Genomic DNA, 21,280 nt, shown 5'->3' with positions numbered 1-21,280 from the left:
AGAAAGAAAGGACGCTAGCGGCGCATACCAGGAGCGACAACGAGGAAGAAGATTTCATCAGATTTAACGATCGGGAGTGACGGATTGTTTGGTAAACGTATAGCATGTTCTATATGTTATAGTTATTTGAATGACTCTTACCATAATATGTTACGTTAACATACCAGGCACGTTCTCAGTCGGTTATTTATGCGTCATATAACGTACACTTATTCAGCCTGTTGTTCACTATTCTTTATTTATTTTAAATTGCCTTTCAAATGTCTATTCTTGGTGTTGGATTTTATCAAATAAATTTCCCCCAAAAATGCGACTTATACTCCAGTGCGACTTATACAGTGGGGCAAAAAAGTATTTAGTCAGTCACCGATTGTGCAAGTTCTCCCACTTAAAATGATGACAGAGGTCTGTAATTTTTGTCATATGTACACTTCAACTGTGAGAGACAGAATGTGAAAAAAAAAATCCAGGAATTCACATTGTAGGAATTTTAAAGAATTTATTTGTAAATCATGGAGGAAAATAAGTATTTGGTCACTTCAAACAAGGAAGATCTCTGGCTCTCACAGACCTGTAATTTCTTCTTTAAGAAGCTCTTCTGTCCTCCACTTGTTACCTGTATTAATGGCACCTGTTTGAACTTGTTATCTGTATAAAAGACACCTGTCCACAGCCTCAAACAGTCAGACTCCAAACTCCACTATGGCCAAGACCAAAGAGCTGTCAAAGGACACTAGGAAAATAATTGTAGACCTGCACCAGACTGTGAAGAGTGAATCTACAATAGGCAAGCAGCTTGGTGTGAAAAAATCAACTGTGGGAGCAATTATCAGAAAATGGAAGACATACCACCACTGATAATCTCCCTCGATCTGGGACTCCACGCAAGATCTCATCCCGTGGGGTCAAAATGATCATGAGAACGGTGAGCAAAAATCCTAGAACCACATGGGGGGACCTGGTGAATGACCTGCAGAGAGCTGGGACCAAAGTAACAAAGGTTACCATCAGTAACACACTACACCGACAGGGAATCAAATCCTGCAGTGCCAGACGTGTCCCCCTGCTTAAGCCAGTGCATGTCCAGGCCCCTCTGAAGTTTGCCAGAGAGCACATGGATGATACAGCAGAGGATTGGGAGAATGTCATGTGGTCAGATGAAACCAAAATAGAACTTTTTGGTATAAACTCAACTCGTCGTGTTTGGAGGAAGAAGAATACTGAGTTGCATCCCAAGAACACCATACCTACTGTGAAGCATGGGGGTGGAAACATCATGCTTTGGGGTTGTTTTTCTGCTAAGGGGACAGGCCGACTGATCCGTGTTAAGGAAAGAATGAATGGGGCCATGTATTGTGAGATTTTGAGCCAAAACCTCCTTCCATCAGTGAGAGCTTTGAAGATGAAACGTGGCTGGGTCTTGCAGCATGACAATGATCCCAAGCACACCGCCCGGGCAACGAAGGAGTGGCTCCGTAAGAAGCATTTGAAAGTCCTGGAGTGGCCCAGCCAGTCTCCAGACCTCAACCCCATAGAAAATCTGTGGAGGGAGTTGAAAGTCCGTGTTGCTCGGCGACAGCCCCAAAACATCACTGCTCTCGAGAAGATCTGCATGGAGGAATGGGCCAAAATACCAGCTACTGTGTGTGCAAACCTGGTAAAGACCTATAGTAATCGTTTGACCTCTGTAATATAACCTTTGTTGGCAGTAACAAAGTATTGAGTTGAATTTTTGTTTTTGACCAAATACTTATTTTCCACCATAATTTAAAAATAAATTATTTAAAAATCCTACAATGTGAATTCCTGGATTTTTTTTTTCAAATTCTGTCTCTCACAGTTGAAGTGTACCTATGATGAAAATTACAGACTTCTGTCATCATTTTAAGTGGGAGAACTTGCACAATTGGTGGCTGACTAAATACTTTTTTGCCCCACTGTATATGTTTTTTTCCTTCTTTATTATGCATTTTCGGCCGGTGCGACGTTTACTCCGGAGCGACTTATAATCCGAAAAATATGGTATGTATGCAAACCCCGTGTCCATATGATTTGGGAAATTGTGTTAGATGTAAATATAAACGGAATACAATGATTTGCAAATCCTTTTCAACCCATTTTCAATTGAATGTACTACAAAGACAAGATATTTGATGTTCAAACTCATAAACTTTATTTATTTTTTTGCAAATAATGATTAACTTAGAATTTCATGGCTGCAACACGTGCCAAAGTAGTTGGGAAAGGGCATGTTCACCACTGTGTTACATGGCCTTTCCTTTTAACAACACTCAGTAAAGGTTTGGGAACTGAGGAGACACATTTTTTAAGCTTCTCAGGTGGAATTCTTTCCCATTCTTGCTTGATGTACAGCTTAAGTTGTTCAACAGTCCCGGGGTCTCCGTTGTGGTATTTTAGGCTTCATAATACGCCACACATTTTCAATGGGAGACATGTCTGGACTACAGGCAGGCCAGTCTAGTACCCGCACTCTTTTACTATGAAGCCACATTGATGTAACACATGGCTTGGCATTGTCTTGCTGAAATAAGCAGGGGCGTCCATGGTAACGTTGCTTGGATGGCAACATATGTTGCTCCAAAACCTGTTTGTACCTTTCAGCATTAATGGCGCCTTCACAGATGTATAAGTTACCCATGTCTTGGGCACTAATACACCCCCATACCATCACACATGCTGGCTTTTCAACTTTGCGTCTATAACAATCCGGGTGGTTCTTTTCCTCTTTGGTCCGGAGGACACAACGTTCACAGTTTCCAAAAACAATTTGAAATGTGGACTCGTCAGACCACAGAACACTTTTCCACTTTGTATCAGTCCATCTTAGATGAGCTCAGGCCCAGCGAAGCCGACGGCGTTTCTGGGTGTTGTTGATAAATGGCTTTCGCTTTGCATAGTGGAATTTTAACTTGCAGATGTAGCGACCAACTGTAGTGACTGACAGTGGGTTTCTGAAGTGTTCCTGAGCCCATGTGGTGATATCCTTTACACACTGATGTCGCTTGTTGATGCAGTACAGCCTGAGGGATCGAAGGTCACGGGCTTAGCTGCTTACGTGCAGTGATTTCTCCAGAGTCTCTGAACCCTTTGATGACATTACGGACCGTAGATGGTGAAATCCCTAAATTCCTTGCAATAGCTGGTTGAGAAAGGTTTTTCTTAAACTGTTCAACAATTTGCTCACACATTTGTTGACAAAGTGGTGACCCTCGCCCCATCCTTGTTTGTGAATGACTGAGCATTTCATGGAATCTACTTTTATACCCAATCATGGCACCCACCTGTTCCTAATTTGCCTGTTCACCTGTGGGATGTTCCAAATAAGTGTTTGATGAGCATTCCTCAACTTTATCAGTATTTATTGCCACCTTTCCCAACTTCTTTGTCACGTGTTGCTGGCATCAAATTCTAAAGTTAATGATTATTTGCAAAAAAAAAAAGTTTATCAGTTTGAACATCAAATATGTTGTCTTTGTTGCATATTCAACTGAATATGGGTTGAAAATTATTTACAAATCATTGTATTCCGTTTATATTTACATCTAACACAATTCCCCAACTCATATGGAAACGAGGTTTGTACATGTGCCTGTTACTATATTACATATATACTTACATTAGGTATAAAACAAATACTTAATGGAGGTGTTTAGATGTTTTAGGCAATTTTCCAAAAAAAGAGCACTTCCCCTTAAACAAACTCTATTTACGCATGAATCAATAAAACTGAACATATTTTAAGTAAACATATTTTCCTGACTGTGGAACAGAGTCAAACTAAATGAAATTCCTCCCCAACTCCTACAATTTAAGTTCTCATATAGGTAATAATGTTAATGTGACTAAGAGTGTACATATGGAGCCTAATGGCCCCAATAAGGGTCCATTACTATTAACTATCACTGTATATATTTTAGTGTGACTTTTCTTTGGCCCACCCCTATAATGTTATTCATTTTCTCTGCCTAAAAACAACATTCATCTATAAAAACAAGACTTGTGTGTTGTTTGGGAACAGTTGATGATAGTTATTGTGTGCAGTAAAAGTTTGTAGCAGCTGCAGCAAAAAAAAGGGCAGCATATAATTATAAGAGTAAATAAATACAAGTAAATACAGCAGAAAATATACAATACAAACAAAGAAAGGTTGCGAACTTAGGAGCGGTCTGGTAATAGACAAATAGTATCTATTGCTGTATGGCAATAGAGCTGGATGGAGTGCGGCATGAAGGAGTTCTTATATCGCACACTGTGGGAACGAAGCCTGTTGTACGTATAGGTATATATATGTACGTATATATGTAAGTGTATATGTACGTATATATGTAAGTGTATATGTACGTATATATGTAGGTGTATATGTACGTATATATGTAGGTGTATATGTACGTATATATGTAGGTGTATATGTACGTATATATGTAGGTGTATATGTACGTATAAATGTAGGTGTATATGTACGTATATATGTAGGTGTATATTTACGTATATATGTAGTTGTATATGTAGGTGTATATGTACGTATATATGTAAGTGTATATGTACTTATATATGTAGGTGTATATGTATGTATATATGTACGTATATATGGAGGTGTATATGTATGTATATATGTAGGTGTATATGTACGTATATATGTAGGTGTATATGTATGTATATATGTACGTATATATGTAGGCGTATATGTACGTATATATGTAGGTGTATATGTATGTATATATGTACGTATATATGGAGGTGTATATGTATGTATATATGTAGGTGTATATGTACGTATATATGTAGGTGTATATGTATGTATATATGTACGTATATATGTAGGCGTATATATACGTATATATGTACGTATATATGTAGGTGTATATGTACGTATATATGTAGGTGTATAGGTACGTATATATGTACGTATATATGTAGGTGTATATGTACGTATATATGTAGGTGTATATGTATGTATATATGTACGTATATATGGAGGTGTATATGTATGTATATATGTACGTATATATGTAGGTGTATATGTATGTATATATGTAGGTGTATATGTACGTATATATGTAGGTGTATATGTACGTATATATGTACGTATATATGTAGGTGTATATGTACGTATATATGTAGGTGTATATGTATGTATATATGTAGGTGTATATGTACGTATATATGTAGGTGTATATGTACGTATATATGTAGGTGCATATGTACGTATATATGTAGGTGTATATGTACGTATATATGTAGGTGTATATGTATGTACATATGTACGTATATATGTAGGCGTATATGTACGTATATATGTAGGTGTATATGTAGGTGTATATGTATGTATATATGTATGTATATATGTACGTATATATGTAGGTGTATATGTACGTATATATGTTGGTGTATATGTACGTATATATGTAGGTGCATATGTACGTATATATGTAGGTGTATAGGTACGTATATATGTAGATGTATATGTACGTATATATGTAGGTGTATATGTACGTATATATGTAGGTGTATATGTACGTATATATGTAGGTGTATATGTACGTATATATGTACGTATATATGTAGGTGTATATGTACGTATATATGTAGGTGTATATGTATGTATATATGTAGGTGTATATGTACGTATATATGTAGGTGTATATGTACGTATATATGTAGGTGCATATGTACGTATATATGTAGGTGTATATGTACGTATATATGTAGGTGTATATGTATGTACATATGTACGTATATATGTAGGTGTATATGTACGTACGTATATATGTAGGTGTATATGTACGTACGTATATATGTAGGTGTATATGTATGTATATATGTACTTATATATGTAGGTGTATATGTACGTATATATGTAGGTGTATATGTACTTATATATGTAGGTGTATATGTACGTATATATGTCGGTGTATATGTATGTACATATGTACGTATATATGTAGGTGTATATGTACGTATATATGTACGTAGGTGTATATGTACTTATATATGTAGGTGTATTTGTACGTATATATGTAGGCGTATATGTACGTATATATGTAGGTGTATATGTATGTACATATGTACGTATATATATAGGTGTATATGTACGTATATATGTAGGTGTATATGTATGTATATATGTAGGTGTATATGTACATATATATGTAGGTGTATATGTACATATATATGTAGGTGTGTATGTATGCGTTGAAGTGTTAATTATGTTGTACAATGCCCCGTTAACCGCCTTTCTCACGCTGTTTTGTAAGACCCGTGTAACCTGATTTCAAACTTGACATTGGCTGCTTCTGAGACGGGATCGATTACTTAAGTCTTAATTTACCAGATATGAGTCTTGCTCTTTAAAGCAGCACATTTTTCTATACTGACTCTTTCTACACTGACTTTTTATGCACTGCATTTTTTAAACACGCACATTTTTTTTTTTCCAATGAAATAGCATAGTTTGATGTAAAAACAAAAATCAGTTCACATAATTTAAACGCAAAAAATTCAGTTATATACATTTTTGTAAAAAAGAAAAAAGCTTTCATGATAAAGACAAACATTAACCTCCATCTTATTGTTACACTGTTATTAGAACTCCGATCTTACTCACTGGATTATCGGAATCTGCAGCATAAAACAGATCGGAACATCCCCAATAACAATGTTAGTTGCTCTTAAGTTCTGCTCTGCATTTAAGTCATTCTTGGGCTGAATTTGGCAAACAGGCCGCTCGCTGAATAGCCCTGTTACGACTTAACCCTGGAACTAATTACTTCTGCTAATATGAAAACTATCATTGTGTTCTGTTCTTTTTCTTTGAAATCATTTTTTGGAGATTGTTTACGAGGTGGCGACTTGTCCAGGGTATACCGCGTCTTCCGCCCGAATGCAGCTGAGATAAGCTCCAGCACCCCCCGCGACCCCAAAAGGGACAAGCGGTAGAAAATGGATGGATGGATGTTTATTATTGACTTTTCAAGTAAATCACTGTAAAAGTGTCAATCTTGTTGAATGTTTGCAGACACAGTCAAGCCATAGACCGTAACTGCAACAGTGACTTGTTAGCTCACCACACCATATTATTGCTGGTACTTGCAATATTATTTTGTCCTTGACGCCACTGCTCGTTCTCTGGAGGGGGATCAGAGGTCATGGTCGGCACCAAAATAATGTTCCCCTAGCTGTTCCAGATTCATCGTCTTTCACAAGGACACCTCGGTGGGGCCAACATTGGCTCTCACCGCGTTTTCCCGAATGCGGTTATCCTGTGCTCCCTTAATCTGCTTTTGTTAATGTTGTGCTTATTCTTTCATGGCAGATCCCGTACCTGTGCTGGAGCTGGCTCAGCAGCTACAGCTGAAGCTCCAGAGGATGCACGACATTGAGACGGAGAACACCAAACTGCGAGAGACATTGGAGGACTACAATAAAGAGTTTGCGGATGTCAAAAACCAAGGTTAGAGACATTTTACCGCAGACTGGTTTTGGGCACACCCACTGCTCTGGCTAAATATGTTCATAGGCTGAGTTGTGTCACATGGGAGTAGGTACAATATATGCAGCTGGTCTGTGTATTCTATGTGTGCAGCGCTAGTTAAATTACCCTATTTTCCGGACCATAGGGCGCACCAGATTATAAGGCGCACTGCCGATGAATGGTCTATTTAAAAAAAAGAAAACATTTTCATATACAAAGCGCACCGAATTACAGGGCGCATTAAATTAGTCATATATATATATTTTTTCTTTCTAAATGTTCCTTGTGGTCTACATCAGTGTTTTTCACACTTGTGTGCCGTGAGATATTGTCTGGTGTGCCGTGGGAAATTATGCAACTTCACCTAATTGGTCCAAAACATATTTTTTGCAAATCAATACTTATAATCTGCAAATAATGTGTCGCTGCTTAGTGTCTGTGTTGTGTAAAACTCGGCAGGGTAACCACGTAATACTCCATGTCAGTAGGTTGCAGCTAGGGATGTCCGATGATGGCTTTTTGCCGATATTCCGATATTGTCCAACTTTTTATTTACCGATACCGATATCAACCGATACCGATATCAACCGATATATACAGTCGTGGAATTAACACATTATTATTCCTAATTTAGACAACCAGGTATGGTGAAGATAAGGTACTTTTAAAAATAATTAATACAAAAAAATAAGATAAATTAATTAAAAACATTTTCTTGAATAAAAAAAAAAGTAAAACAATATAAAAACAGTTACATTGAAACTAGTAATTAATGAAAATTAGTAAATTAACTGTTAAAGGTTAGTACTATTAGTGGACCAGCAGCACACACAATCATGTGTGCTTACGGACTGCATCTCTTGCAGACTGTATTGATATATATTGATATATAATGTAGGAACCAGAATATTAATAACAGAAAGAAACAACCCTTTTGTGTAAATGAGTGTGAATGAGTGTAAATGGGGGAGGAAGGTTTTTTGGGTTGGTGCACTAATTGTAAGTGTATCTTGTGTTTTTTATGTTGATTTAATAAAAAATAAAAAAACGATATCGATAATAAAACGATACCGATAATTTCCGATATTACATTTAACACATTTATCGGCTAGTTGCAGCAGGTAGTTAATTGCTTTGTAAAAGTTGAAATGTGTCGGGTGAGACGACGATGGTTTGTTGTGATCCCAATATGCAGACCACAGCGTGCAGGTAAAAAGGTATGTAACGCTTAAACCAAAAATGAACAAAAGGAAAAGGTATGCAGAACAAAAGTAAAACTGAACTGGCTACAAAGTAAACAGAAACAGAATGCTGGACGACAGCAAAAACTTACGGCGTCCACAAAGTACATCCGCACATGACAATGACATGACAATCAACAATGTCCACACAAAGAAGGGTAGCAACAACTTAAATAGCCTTGCTTGCTAACACAAAGTAGATGCGGGGAATAGCGCTCAAAGGAAGACGTGAAACTGTTACAGGAAAACACCAACAAAGCAGGAAGGGCCACCAAAATAACAGCGCAAGACAAGAACTAAAGCACAGGAAAACACCAACAAACTCAAAATAAGGCACGATGACCTGGTGGAGTATCATTTTTTAACGTTTTCTGCTGGTGGTGTGCGTCTGTATTTTTAAATGAAAAAAAAAAACATGCCTTGCCTCAAAAAAGGTTGACAAAATACTGGTCTAGATAACATGTAATGGTAGTTCTTTGGTCAAAATGTTGCATAGATGATGTTTTACACATCTTCAAGTCACTTTCTGACAGTCTCTTCAGGATGCGCCGTTTTGTGGGTGGTCTTATTTACGTGCCTCCACTTGGACAGCGTCTTCTCCCCGTCATCTTTGTTGTAGCGATGTAGCGTGCAAGGACGGGAGTGGAAGAAGTGTCAAAAGATGGAGCTAACTGTTTTAATGACATTCACACTTTACTTCAATCAATAATGGAGCAGCATCTCCTCATCCGGAAACAACAACACCGGAAATGTGTCCCGTGAAAAACCGTCTGACCGGAACTCTCTAATAACTAAAGTTCCTTGGGTGAATAATGTAAACTCATTACACCGGTATGTTTTAGTGCTTTCATGGTGAGTTTACTGACAGATATAAGTAAGAACTTTACACTACTTTATATTAGAAATGGCAACAGTGGAGGATGAATGTCCCATATAACAAGAAGATAGAGAAAAAGAAGAAGCTTATCGACTACAGTGTTTGCACAGATTACAAAGGCGGACTCACGCACATCTTATGTTTGACTGCCATCTACTGGCCACACTTATTATTTACCAAATAAAATTGCTTCGAGGTCAGTAAGCACAACCAGAATTATTCCATACATTAGGTGCACCGGGTTATAAGGCGCACTGTCGAGTTTTGAGGAAATACAAGGATTTTAAGTGTGCCTTATAGTCCGGAAAAAACAGTACAAACATTTGTCAAAATACTGTAATAATGGGTCTGGCTTCGTATGAAAACACCACTTATTGAGAATCTCTGCTTTAGAAAGTAGTAGCGGAGAGAAGAAAGAACAATGTATATCATCATGGAGTCCTATTTAAAAAAAAAAAAAAATAATAATAATAATAATAATGATAATAAAAAAAATTATCTGTCTTGAAATTATCAGCATTTGGAAAACATGGTTGCAAATATAATCAAAAATAGATAGCCCTACAAGTTTATGTATCGTAAAAATGTGAATAGAATTGAGGGTTCCTTTTTGCAGCCATTCTCCCCCAACATGCAGTCAGCATGTTGATATTTGTATGCTTGGGGGAAAAACATGTAGTAGACCTTTTCAATCTACATTTAAAAGTATTTGAATGTCTCATCCATTTTTAAAAGTGCAAAATGCGCTAGGGTGTACTCTCCAATTAAAGTTTCCAGGGGTAAAACACATGTGGCACATCTTCATGAATTAAAAAAAGGAAGAAAGTAGGGCTGCACGATTTTGAGGAAAAATCTAATTTATTTATTTATTTTTTCAAAATTGCGATTATTTGATTTGCGATTTTTATATTTCATGCTTAAAAATTAGGGATGTCCGATAATGGCTTTTTGCCGATATCCGATATTCCGATATTGTCCAACTCTTTAATTACCGATACCGATATCAACTGATATATACAGTCGTGAAATTAACACATTATTATGCCTAATTTGGACAACCAGGTATGGTGAAGATAAGGTACTTTTAAAAAAAATTAATAAAATAAAATAAGATAAATAAATTAAAATATTTTCTTGAATAAAAAAGAAAAGTAAAACAATATAAAAACAGTTACATTGAAACTAGTAATTAATGAAAATGAGTAAAATTAACTGCTAAAGGTTAGTACTATTAGTGGACCAGCAGCACGCACAATCATGTGTGCTTACGGACTGTATCCCTTGCAGACTGTATTGATATATATTGTTATATAATGTAGGAACCAGAATATTAATAACAGAAAGAAACAACCCTTTTGTATGAATGAGTGTGAATGAGTGTAAATGGGGGAGGGAGTTTTTTTGGGTTGGTGCACTAATTGTAAGTGTATCTTGTGTTTTTTATGTTGATTTAATAAAAAAACAAAACAAAAAAAACACGATACCGATAATAAAAAAAACGATACATATAATTTCTGATATTACATTTTAACACATTTATCGGCCGATAATACCGGCAGGCCGATATCGGACATCTCTAATAAAAATGCATAAAACTGCAAAGTTAAGAGTGAAGGAAGACTTTTAAACTGTCATTAAACATATTCTTGTCTCAAGGTGCCAAACATATTTGGCCGTATGCAGACAGACTCGGATTTTGTTTTCATCATGCTCTTAAACTGAAGAAATAATCGATAAAAACTAAATCGTAAACGTTTAATGACTCTAATTTTTCCATCGGCTTCTAAATGCAGCTTAAGTTATTTCAGGCATGTGCTTACTAACAACAAAGATGACTAATTCATTCATAAATATTTATTTATATTGTAACTGTGCTGCTCATTCAGCTGTTGCAAACATTAAAATGATTAATAAAATGTTGTCCTTTTAAAAGAAAGGAAAGATAAAGTGCAAAAAAACAGTTAAAATATTAGCAATGAAAACATACTTTTTCAAAAAGAAAATAAGCATTTAGTGATGTTTAAAAAGCTGCACACGGGTATATTGACTTTTGAATAACTCTTGGCAGTTTTGGCACTCTTATAGACTCAATGTGTAGAATTATATATTTGATTAATTCTTAAAATATTGGTTATTTAATAGATTGTATGTTAAACTTACGATATCTCCGCATTGGTGCCTGTCAGTCTCTTTTTGTGTGTGTTTATGTGTACGTGTGTTGTTCGCTTTTGTTAAAGTGCCGTTTTACGACATTGCAAATTGACGCTGTTTTAAAACTTACTTGAATTGTTGTAGACAAAGTTTAGCTGGCTGACTTTGGCTAAAATGACAGTTAGTTATTTTTCACACAACTTTGTCTCACATTTGTTAGCTAGCCAGCAATGTAGAAGCAAACACTCTTACCGAGGTTGAGATGCATCCTCCCTCCATGTCACTGCTTTAAATACATGTGTATCACAGATGTACTAACATAAAAACAAGGTCCGCTTTGCAAAATGAATAAGGTATTGATGTTTTTAACAAGAATAAGAGGAAACACAAACAAATTAATAAATACAATAAAAAAAATGAAACAGACTTTTAGGTATAGTACCTTTGAAACATTTTATTGGAGTGGAAATCCCAGTTTGCCCCCAAGGCCTCCTTATGGCTTAAGGACCTCATGTTTTTCTTAGATCTAGAGAAAATATAATATATAATAATATAATCTAAGGCAGTGTTTTTCAACCTTTTTTGAGCCAAGTCACATTTTATTAATTGAAAAAATCCAGAGGCACACCGCGAGCAGAAAATTAAAAAAAAAAATGAAACTCAGCAGCCGATATTGACAGTAAAAAGTCGTTGTCGCAATTGTTGGATATGACTTTTTAAAGCATAACCATGCATGCATCAATATAGCTCTTGTCTCAAAGTAGGTGTACTGTCACCACCTGTCACATCACAGCCTGACTTATTTGGACTTTTGTGCTGTTTTCCTGTGTGTAGTGTTTTAGTTCTTGTCTTGCGCTCCTCTTTTGTTGGTATTTTCCTGTAGCAGTTTCATGTCTTCCTTTGAGTGCTATTCCCCGCACCTGCTTTGTTTTAGCAATCAAGACTATTTAAGTTGTTTTTATCCTTCTTTGTGTGGACATTGTTGATTGTCATGTCACGTACGGATGTACTTTGTGGACGCCGTCTGCTCCACAGTAAGTCTTTGCTGTCGTCCAGCATTCTGTTTTTGTTTACTTTGTAGCCAGTTCAGTTTTAGTTTCGTTTTGCATAGCATTCCCTAAGCTTCAATGCCTTTTCTTAGCGGCACTTGCAGTTTGTTTATTTTGGGTTTAAGCGTTAGACACCTTTTTACCTGCACGCTGTCGTCCGCTTATTGTGATCACAACAAACCATGTTCCCGACATCTACAAAGCAATTAGCTACCTGCTGCCACCTACTGATATGGAAGAGTATGACACGGTTACTCTGCCGAGCTCTAGACAGCCCCGACACTCAACAACAACACATCATTTGCAGACTATAATTACTGGTTTGCCAAAAATATTTTCAACCCAATTAGGTGAAATTACATAATGTCCCACGGCACACCAGACTGTATCTCACGGCACACTAGTGTGCCACGGCACAGTGGTTGAAAAACACTGATCTAAGGGGTACACCAAAACAATTTGACTTGACCTGGGGCTGCATGATTAGTTACATAGCTACATTAAAGACACCATAGGACACATGTGACACTCACTGTCGACAATCAACCTTTCCACTTACCTCAATTCTTTTTTTATTCAGTGACAATTCTTTGTATGTTTTTTATTTTTTTGTCCTTTTTTTTTTAAGTCAGTTTGTTTGATTTTCTATCTGTTTGTGGTGAAGATGAAAACAGGTACATTAACACCCACTGTGACTCAAATGTAGGACGGGGGGCGGAAAAGTTATTTTTTTTTCTTTTTCTTTTTTTTTTTTATACTTTTTTTGGGGGGGTTCTGTTTCTCAGTACCTGTATTATGATTTCCCTATCAAATGAATAAATACATATTATTTAAAAAAAAAAAAAGAATAATAAGAAGAAATATCCTCAAACTTATTTCAACATGTTATTACTGTCAAAAACCACGAGTGATGACTATTGTAGACAAATATAGTTGTCGGCGACACATTTTTGTGTGGAAAATGTCAACTAATCGTTGCAGCCCTAGTGCTGAGAAGGATGCAGAGAGTGAGTTTCTCCCTGTTTGAAGCGAGAGATGAACAAATGCGAGGCTCAACGGTTTTGATTGGGGAACATGTGACGGCGGCGGGGGCGGGGGAACCCTCTTGTGGTTACATAATCGCACTAATTAAAACCTCGATGTCGATTCGATGTTAAATAATCGCGCAGCCCTGGAAGATAGTACATTGGAGTGAAGAAACATGGAAAAGGTGACAAAGGTGCAGATGAGTGAGACAAAGTTATGAGAGTGCTTTAATTTCAGTGGAGGGTGGAGGGAAGAAGGGAAGGGATGTTTTGGAATCTCCCCCCGTCTCAGTGAGGGTTAATTGGAACAGCTCGATAGCGGCAGGGTTCCATTCTGCCATTGATTTTTCTGCTCCCTCATCCTTTATCCCCCCTTGCTGCCTCAATAGATGGGGGATATTTAAACCCCAAAACGCACCGTGGAACTCCCACTCCTGTTAAACACACACACACATACAAATAGTGCAGGGGCCATTGATCCTTGCAACCTAAATGTTTAAAGTTCAGTTAAGCAGTTAAGGGTTAAGAGGGCTCAGAGGGGACTCTCCTCTATTGATTATGTGTCAGAGTAGTGAGACCGGAGTTTAAATCACACGCACAACGTGCTAAGAGCCCTCAGTCAAAGGCTGCACGCAGTCGTGCTCTTTATCACTGTCTTATGCGTTTATGTCTTTCTCTGACAAATCCACACACATACACAAGACGCCTATTTATTACTCCAGTTATGTGTTAGATTTATTTCCGTCCGGTCCGTGCACAGCTCAGCCGTCAGAGGGCTGTGGGGGTTCAGCACTAATGCACTTCTAATGAATACAGCATCTACATCTGCTCTCGGTGAACGTGTCTTATTCCTCTGCCAGCTCTGGATATAACAGGAGCCATGCAGGGTCCTCCTCACCTCTGATGACTGCTTTTTCAATCCCATTTCATTTCTCACATTCTTTCAAAGGTGGTGTTCTTTTGATAAAGCAGTTGCGTCATCCTGACTGCGTTATCTTCAAGGAATATAACTTAATATTGTGTATCAATCTAATATTTACCGAAATATAATTTAACAATATGTTCTACTGTGGGCAGCGCAGTGGAAGAGGGGTTAGTGCGTCTGCCTCACAATACGAAGGTCCTGGGTTCGATCCTGCGCTCTGGATCTTTCTGTGTGGAGTTTGCATATTCTCCCCGTGACTGCGTGGGTTCCTTCCGGGTACTCCGGCTTCCTCCCACCTCCAAAGACATGCACCTGGGGATAGGTTGATTGGCAACACTAAATTGTCCCTAGTGTGTGAATGTGAGTGTGAATGTTGTCTATCTGTGTTGGCCCTGCGATGAGGTGGCCACTTGTCCGGGGTGTACCCTGCCTTCCGCCCGATTGCAGCTGAGATAGGCTCCAGCATTCCTCGCGACCCTGAAAGGGACAAGCCGTAGAAAAATAGATGGATGGATAAAGCTACAGTGCAGACCAAAAGTTTGGACATACCTTCTCATTAAGTGTGCTTTCTTTATTTTCATGACTATTTACATTGTAGATTGTCACATCAAAACTATGAATGAACACATGCAGAGTTATATACTTAACAAAAAAAGGTGAAATAACTGAAAACATGTTTTATATTCTAGTTTCTTCAAAATAGCCACCCTTTGCTCTCATTACTGCTTTGCACACTCTTGGCATTCTCTCCATGAGCTTCAAGAGGTAGTCACCTGAAATGGTTTTCACTTCACAGGTGTGCTTGAAGCTCATGGAGAGAATGCTAGGAGTGCGCAAAGCAGTAATCAGAGCAGATGGTGGCTATTTTGAAGAAACTAGAATATAAAACATGTTTTCAGTTATTTCACCTTTTTTTGTTAAGTACATAACTCCACATGTGTTCATTCATAGTTTTGATGCCTTCAGCGACAATCTACAACTAAGGAAGAGTACGAAATTCTGTACTTTTATCGGTAACCACCGGATTCTGTTGGTACTACCGGGTACCGTGTCACGTCAAATCAAACGGTACAATATTTTTATATATACAATATTTATATTCTCTCCATGAGATTCAAGAGGTAGTCACCTGAAATGGTTTTCACTCCACAGGTGTCATAGTTTTGATGCCTTCAGTGACAATCTACAATGTAAATAGTCATGAAAATAAAGAAAATGCATTGAATGAGAAGGTTTGTCCAAACGTCATCAATCAATCAATCAGAGTTTACTTATACAGCCCTTAATCACGAGTGTCTCAAAGGGCTGCACAAGCCACAACGACATCCTCGGCTCAGATCCCACATCAAGGCAAGAAAAAACTCAAACCCAATGGGATGACAATGAGAAACCTTGGAGGTCGCCCCCCCTGGGCAACGGGTGCAATGGACGTGGAGTGGATCTAGTTAATAGTGTGAGAGTCCAGTCCATAGTGGATCTAACATAATAGTGTGAGAGTCCAGTCCATAGTGGATCTAACATAATAGTGTGAGAGTCCAATCCATAGTGGATCTAACATAATAGTGAGAGTCCAGTCCATAATGGATCTAACATAATAGTGTGAGAGTCCAGTCCATAGTGGATTTAACATAATAGTGTGAGAGTCCAGTCCATAGTGGATTTAACATAATAGTGTGAGAGTCCAGTCCATAGTGGATCTAACATAATAGTGTGAGAGTCCAGTCCATAGTGGATCTAACATAATAGTGTGAGAGTCCAGTCCATAGTGGATCTAACATAATAGTGAGAGTCCAGTCCATAGTGGATCTAACATAATATTGTGAGAGTCCAGTCCATAATGGATCTAACATAATAGTGTGAGAGTCCAGTCCATAGTGGGTCTAATATAATAGTGAGAGTCCAGTCCATAGTGGATCTAGATAATATTGTGAGAGTCCAGGCCAAACTTTTGGCTTGTACTGTATATGTGACGGGAACATTTTAGAGCCAGTTCTCATTATGATACTTCGACAATGTACACTGCTGCATGCTACAACCACAATAACAAGAATAAACATTGTAAAATGAATACCTTCCGACAGAGTTGCGGCCAGTCACTATCTCACAAAAAAACACCAACACATTTTATTACATCTTGTCATGGGAAAACACAAATACCCATTTTCCAAAAGGAGGGAACCACGTTCTTCTTCAGAATGTCACAGCATGTGTTGGAATTCATGTTTCCCTCACTGCACTGCATCCATCACCTGGGCTGCCTGAGCCCATGATACTAAGACCCCCGTGTTGGCAATACACAAGTATCTTGGTGTTCACTTGTGTTACACAATTATGGCTTTGTGTTCATTTATTTTTAGAGGACAGTACTGTTTACAAACTTATTTGGTTCTTGAGCAATGTTCTTAAAACAACGTAAACATACATAATGAGTTCCAACCTCAACAAAAGTCCATATTTTAGTAAAGGTATGTACACTTTAAACACTATACAAAGCGCTATATAACTAAACTATGTGTTGTGTGTGTGTGTGTGTGTGTGTGTGTGTGTGTGTGTGTGTGTGTGTGTGTGTGTGTGTGTGTATATGTATGTATGTGTGAATATATATATATATATATATATATATATATGTATATATATATATATATATATATATATATATATGTGTGTGTGTGAATATATTAGGGATGTCACCGTATGAACATTTCTTATCACGGACCAAAATTATCACTGTTATTATTATTATTATTACCGCGGTATTTTTAAATGTGCTCAAAATGATCAAAAAGTACTTCTACTGAAGTCTTTTAACTAAGTTGTATTTAAAAAAAAACTAACACATTCAAAATGACATACTTTGTTGAGGAAGCATCGTTGTAGATAACTGTTTCATGTACCTCTAGTAGAAAATTAAATGTGCATATGAAAGCAACATAAGCATTATTAACAAGTAATAGGGCAGAAACGAAATTAAAAAAAGTGTCAAAATGTGAAAGATGGCACATGATGGCCATAAAATGTAACTGCACTCTTTGTCTTAGTATACAACAGCAGTGTTGATATATGAGAGGTCTAGTCTTACACATATCAGAGAACACCTCTCAACTATTTGAAAGTTTGGCACTGCAGTGAGGTCTTTTGTCATTTCTGACGAGGGAGCATAAGCAGATGCTTCTGCTCTGTAAATAAGGGAAACGCAAATGTATTGTTATATTCATTAAATGCTAATTATTATTATTATTATAAACATCTGACTGACATACTAACCCTAATGTTCCTTTTCTAAAAACAAAACACGTTGCAGTGTTTCTGTTGGGATTTGTTTTTAACACTAAGTTGTAAAAGTATCGTAAAGTAGTCATTAGTAGTCTGACATCACATGGACGAAGATAAGACCTTCTGGAGGAAAGTTCTGCGGTCAGATGAAACAAAAATTGAGCTGCTTTGCCACAATACTCAGCAATATGTTTGGAGGAGAAAAGGTGAGGCCTTAAATCCCAGAAACACCATTCCTACCGTCAAGCCTGGTGGTGGTAGTATTATCGGGATTATTTTGAGTTATTCCATCCATCCATCCATCTTCTTCCGCTTATCCGAGGTCGGGTCGCGGGGGCAGCAGCCTAAGCAGGGAAGCCCAGACTTCCCTCTCCCCAGCCACTTCGTCCAGCTCTTCCTGTGGGACCCCGAGGCGTTCCCAGGCCAGCCGGGAGACATAGTCTTCCCAACGTGTCCTGGGTCTTCCCCGCGGCCTCCTACCGGTCGGACGTGCCCTAAACACCTCCCTAGGGAGGCGTTCGGGTGGCATCCTGACCAGATGCCCGAACCACCTCATCTGGCTCCTCTCGATGTGGAGGAGCAGCGGCTTTACTTTAAGCTCCTCCCGGATGGCAGAGCTTCTCACCCTATCTCTAAGGGAGAGCCCCGCCACCCGGCGGAGGAAACTCATTTCGGCCGCTTGTACCCGTGATCTTGTCCTTTCGGTCATAACCCAAAGCTCATGACCATAGGTGAGGATGGGAACGTAGATCGACCGGTAAATTGAGAGCTTTGCCTTCCGGCTCAGCTCCTTCTTCACCACAACGGATCGATACAGCGTCCGCATTACTGAAGACGCCGCACCGATTCGCCTGTCGATCTCACGATCCACTCTTCCCTCACTCGTGAACAAGACTCCGAGTTACTTGAACTCCTCCACTTGGGGCAAGATCTCCTCCCCAACCCGGAGATGGCACTCCACCCTTTTCCGGGCGAGAACCATGGACTCGGACTTGGAGGTGCTGATTCTCATCCCAGTCGCTTCACACTCAGCTGCGAACCGATCCAGTGAGAGCTGAAGATCCTGGACAGATGAAGCCATCAGGACCACATCATCTGCAAAAAGCAGAGACCTAATCCTGCAGCCACCAAACAAGATCCCCTCAACGCCATGACTGCGCCTAGAAATTCTGTCCATAAAAGTTATGAACAGAATCGGTGACAAAGGGCAGCCTTGGCGGAGTCCAACCCTCACTGGAAACGTGTCCGACTTACTACCGGCAATGCGGACCAAGCTCTGGCACTGATCATACAGGGAGCGGACTGCCACAATCAGACAGTCCGAAACCCCGTACTCTCTGAGCACTCCCCACAGGACTTCCCGAGGGACACGGTCGAATGCCTTCTCCAAGTCCACAAAACACATGTAGACTGGTTGGGCAAACTCCCATGCACCCTCAAGGACCCTGCCGAGAGTATAGAGCTGGTCCACAGTTCCACGACCAGGACGAAAACCACACTGTTCCTCCTGAATCCGAGGTTCGACTATCCGGCGTAGCCTCCTCTCCAGTACACCTGAATAGACCTTACCGGGAAGGCTGAGGAGTGTGATCCCACGATAGTTAGAACACACCCTCCGGTTCCCCTTCTTAAAGAGAGGAACCACCACCCCGGTCTGCCAATCCAGTGGTACCGCCCCCGATGTCCACGCGATGCTGCAGAGTCTTGTCAACCAAGACAGCCCCACAGCATCCAGAGCCTTAAGGAACTCCGGGCGGATCTCATCTACCCCCGGGGCCTTGCCACCGAGGAGCTTTTTAACTACCTCAGCAACCTCAGCCCCAGAAATAGGAGAGCCCACCACAGACTCCCCAGGCACTGCTTCCTCATAGGAAGACGTGTTGGTGGGATTGAGGAGGTCTTCGAAGTATTCCCTCCACCGATCCACAACATCCGCAGTCGAGGTCAGCAGAACACCATCCTCGCCATACACGGTGTTGATAGTGCACTGCTTTCCCTTCCTGAGGCGGCGGATGGTGGTCCAGAATTGCTTCGAAGCCGTCCGGAAGTCGTTTTCCATGGCCTCACCGAACTCCTCCCGAGTTTTTGCCTCTGCGACCGCTGAAGCCGCACACCGCTTGGCCTGTCGGTACTTGTCCGCTGCCTCAGGAGTCCTATGAGCCAAAAGAACCCGATAGGACTCCTTCTTCAGCTTGACGGCATCCCTCACCGCCGGTGTCCACCAACGGGTTCTAGGATTACCGCCACGACAAGCACCAACTACCTTGCGGCCACAGCTCCAATCAGCCGCCTCGACAATAGAGGCGCGGAACATGGTCCATTCGGACTCAATGTCCAGCACCTCCCTCGTGACATGTTCAAAGTTCTTCCGGAGGTGGGAATTGAAACTCTCTCTGACAGGAGACTCTGCCAGACGTTCCCAGCAAACCCTCACAATGCGTTTGGGCCTGCCAGGTCTGTCCGGCATCCTCCCCCACCATCGCAGCCAACTCACCACCAGGTGGTGATCGGTAGAAAGCTCCGCCCCTCTCTTCACCCGAGTGTCCAAAACATGAGGCCGCAAATCCGATGACACAACTACAAAGTCGATCATGGAACTGCGGCCTAGGGTGTCCTGGTGCCAAGTGCACATATGGACACCCTTATGTTTGAACATGGTGTTCGTTATGGACAATCTGTGACGGGCACAAAAGTCCAATAACATAACACCGCTCGGGTTCAGATCCGGGCAGCCATTCTTCCCAATCACGCCTCTCCAGGTTTCACTGTCGCTGCCAACATGAGCATTGAAGTCCCCCAGTAGAACGAGGGAATCACCCGGGGGAGCACTCTCAAGTACTCCCTCGAGTGAATCCAAAAAGGGTGGGTACTCTGAGCTGCGGTTTGGCGCGTAAGCACAAACCACAGTCAGGACCCGTTCCCCCACCCGAAGGCGGAGGGAAGCTACCCTCTCGTCCACCGGGTTGAACTCCAACGTACAGGTTCTGAGCCGGGGGGAAACAAGAATTGCCACCCCAGCCCGTCGCCTCTCACTGCCGGCAACGCCAGAGTGGAAGAGAGTCCAGCCCCTCTCGAGAGAACTGGTTCCAGAGCCCTTGCTGTGCGTCGAAGTGAGTCCAACTATATCTAGCCGGAACTTCTCCACCTCGCGCACTAGCTCAGGCTCCTTCCCCCCCAGCGAGGTGACGTTCCACGTCCCAAGAGCTAGCTTCTGTAGCCGAGGATCGGACCGCCAAGTGCCCTGCCC

At 40.0% G+C, this 21,280-nt stretch overlaps 1 protein-coding gene across 3 annotated transcripts in view; it reads left to right on the top strand.

The window, feature by feature from the left end:
• Positions 1 to 21,280, top strand: part of cux1b (cut-like homeobox 1b) — a 216,163-nt gene that overhangs the window by 115,385 nt on the left and 79,498 nt on the right. For all 3 annotated transcript variants that reach the window (XM_061973073.1, XM_061973071.1, XM_061973072.1), the window contains exon 5: positions 7,334 to 7,471. In XM_061973073.1, the coding sequence (XP_061829057.1) occupies positions 7,334 to 7,471 (138 nt within the window). The remainder of the gene's footprint in view (positions 1 to 7,333; positions 7,472 to 21,280) is intronic.

Source organism: Nerophis lumbriciformis, linkage group LG17 (genome assembly GCF_033978685.3).
Source record: "Nerophis lumbriciformis linkage group LG17, RoL_Nlum_v2.1, whole genome shotgun sequence".
NCBI lineage: Eukaryota > Metazoa > Chordata > Actinopteri > Syngnathiformes > Syngnathidae > Nerophis > Nerophis lumbriciformis.
This window is presented reverse-complemented; position numbering and strand designations above follow the sequence as displayed.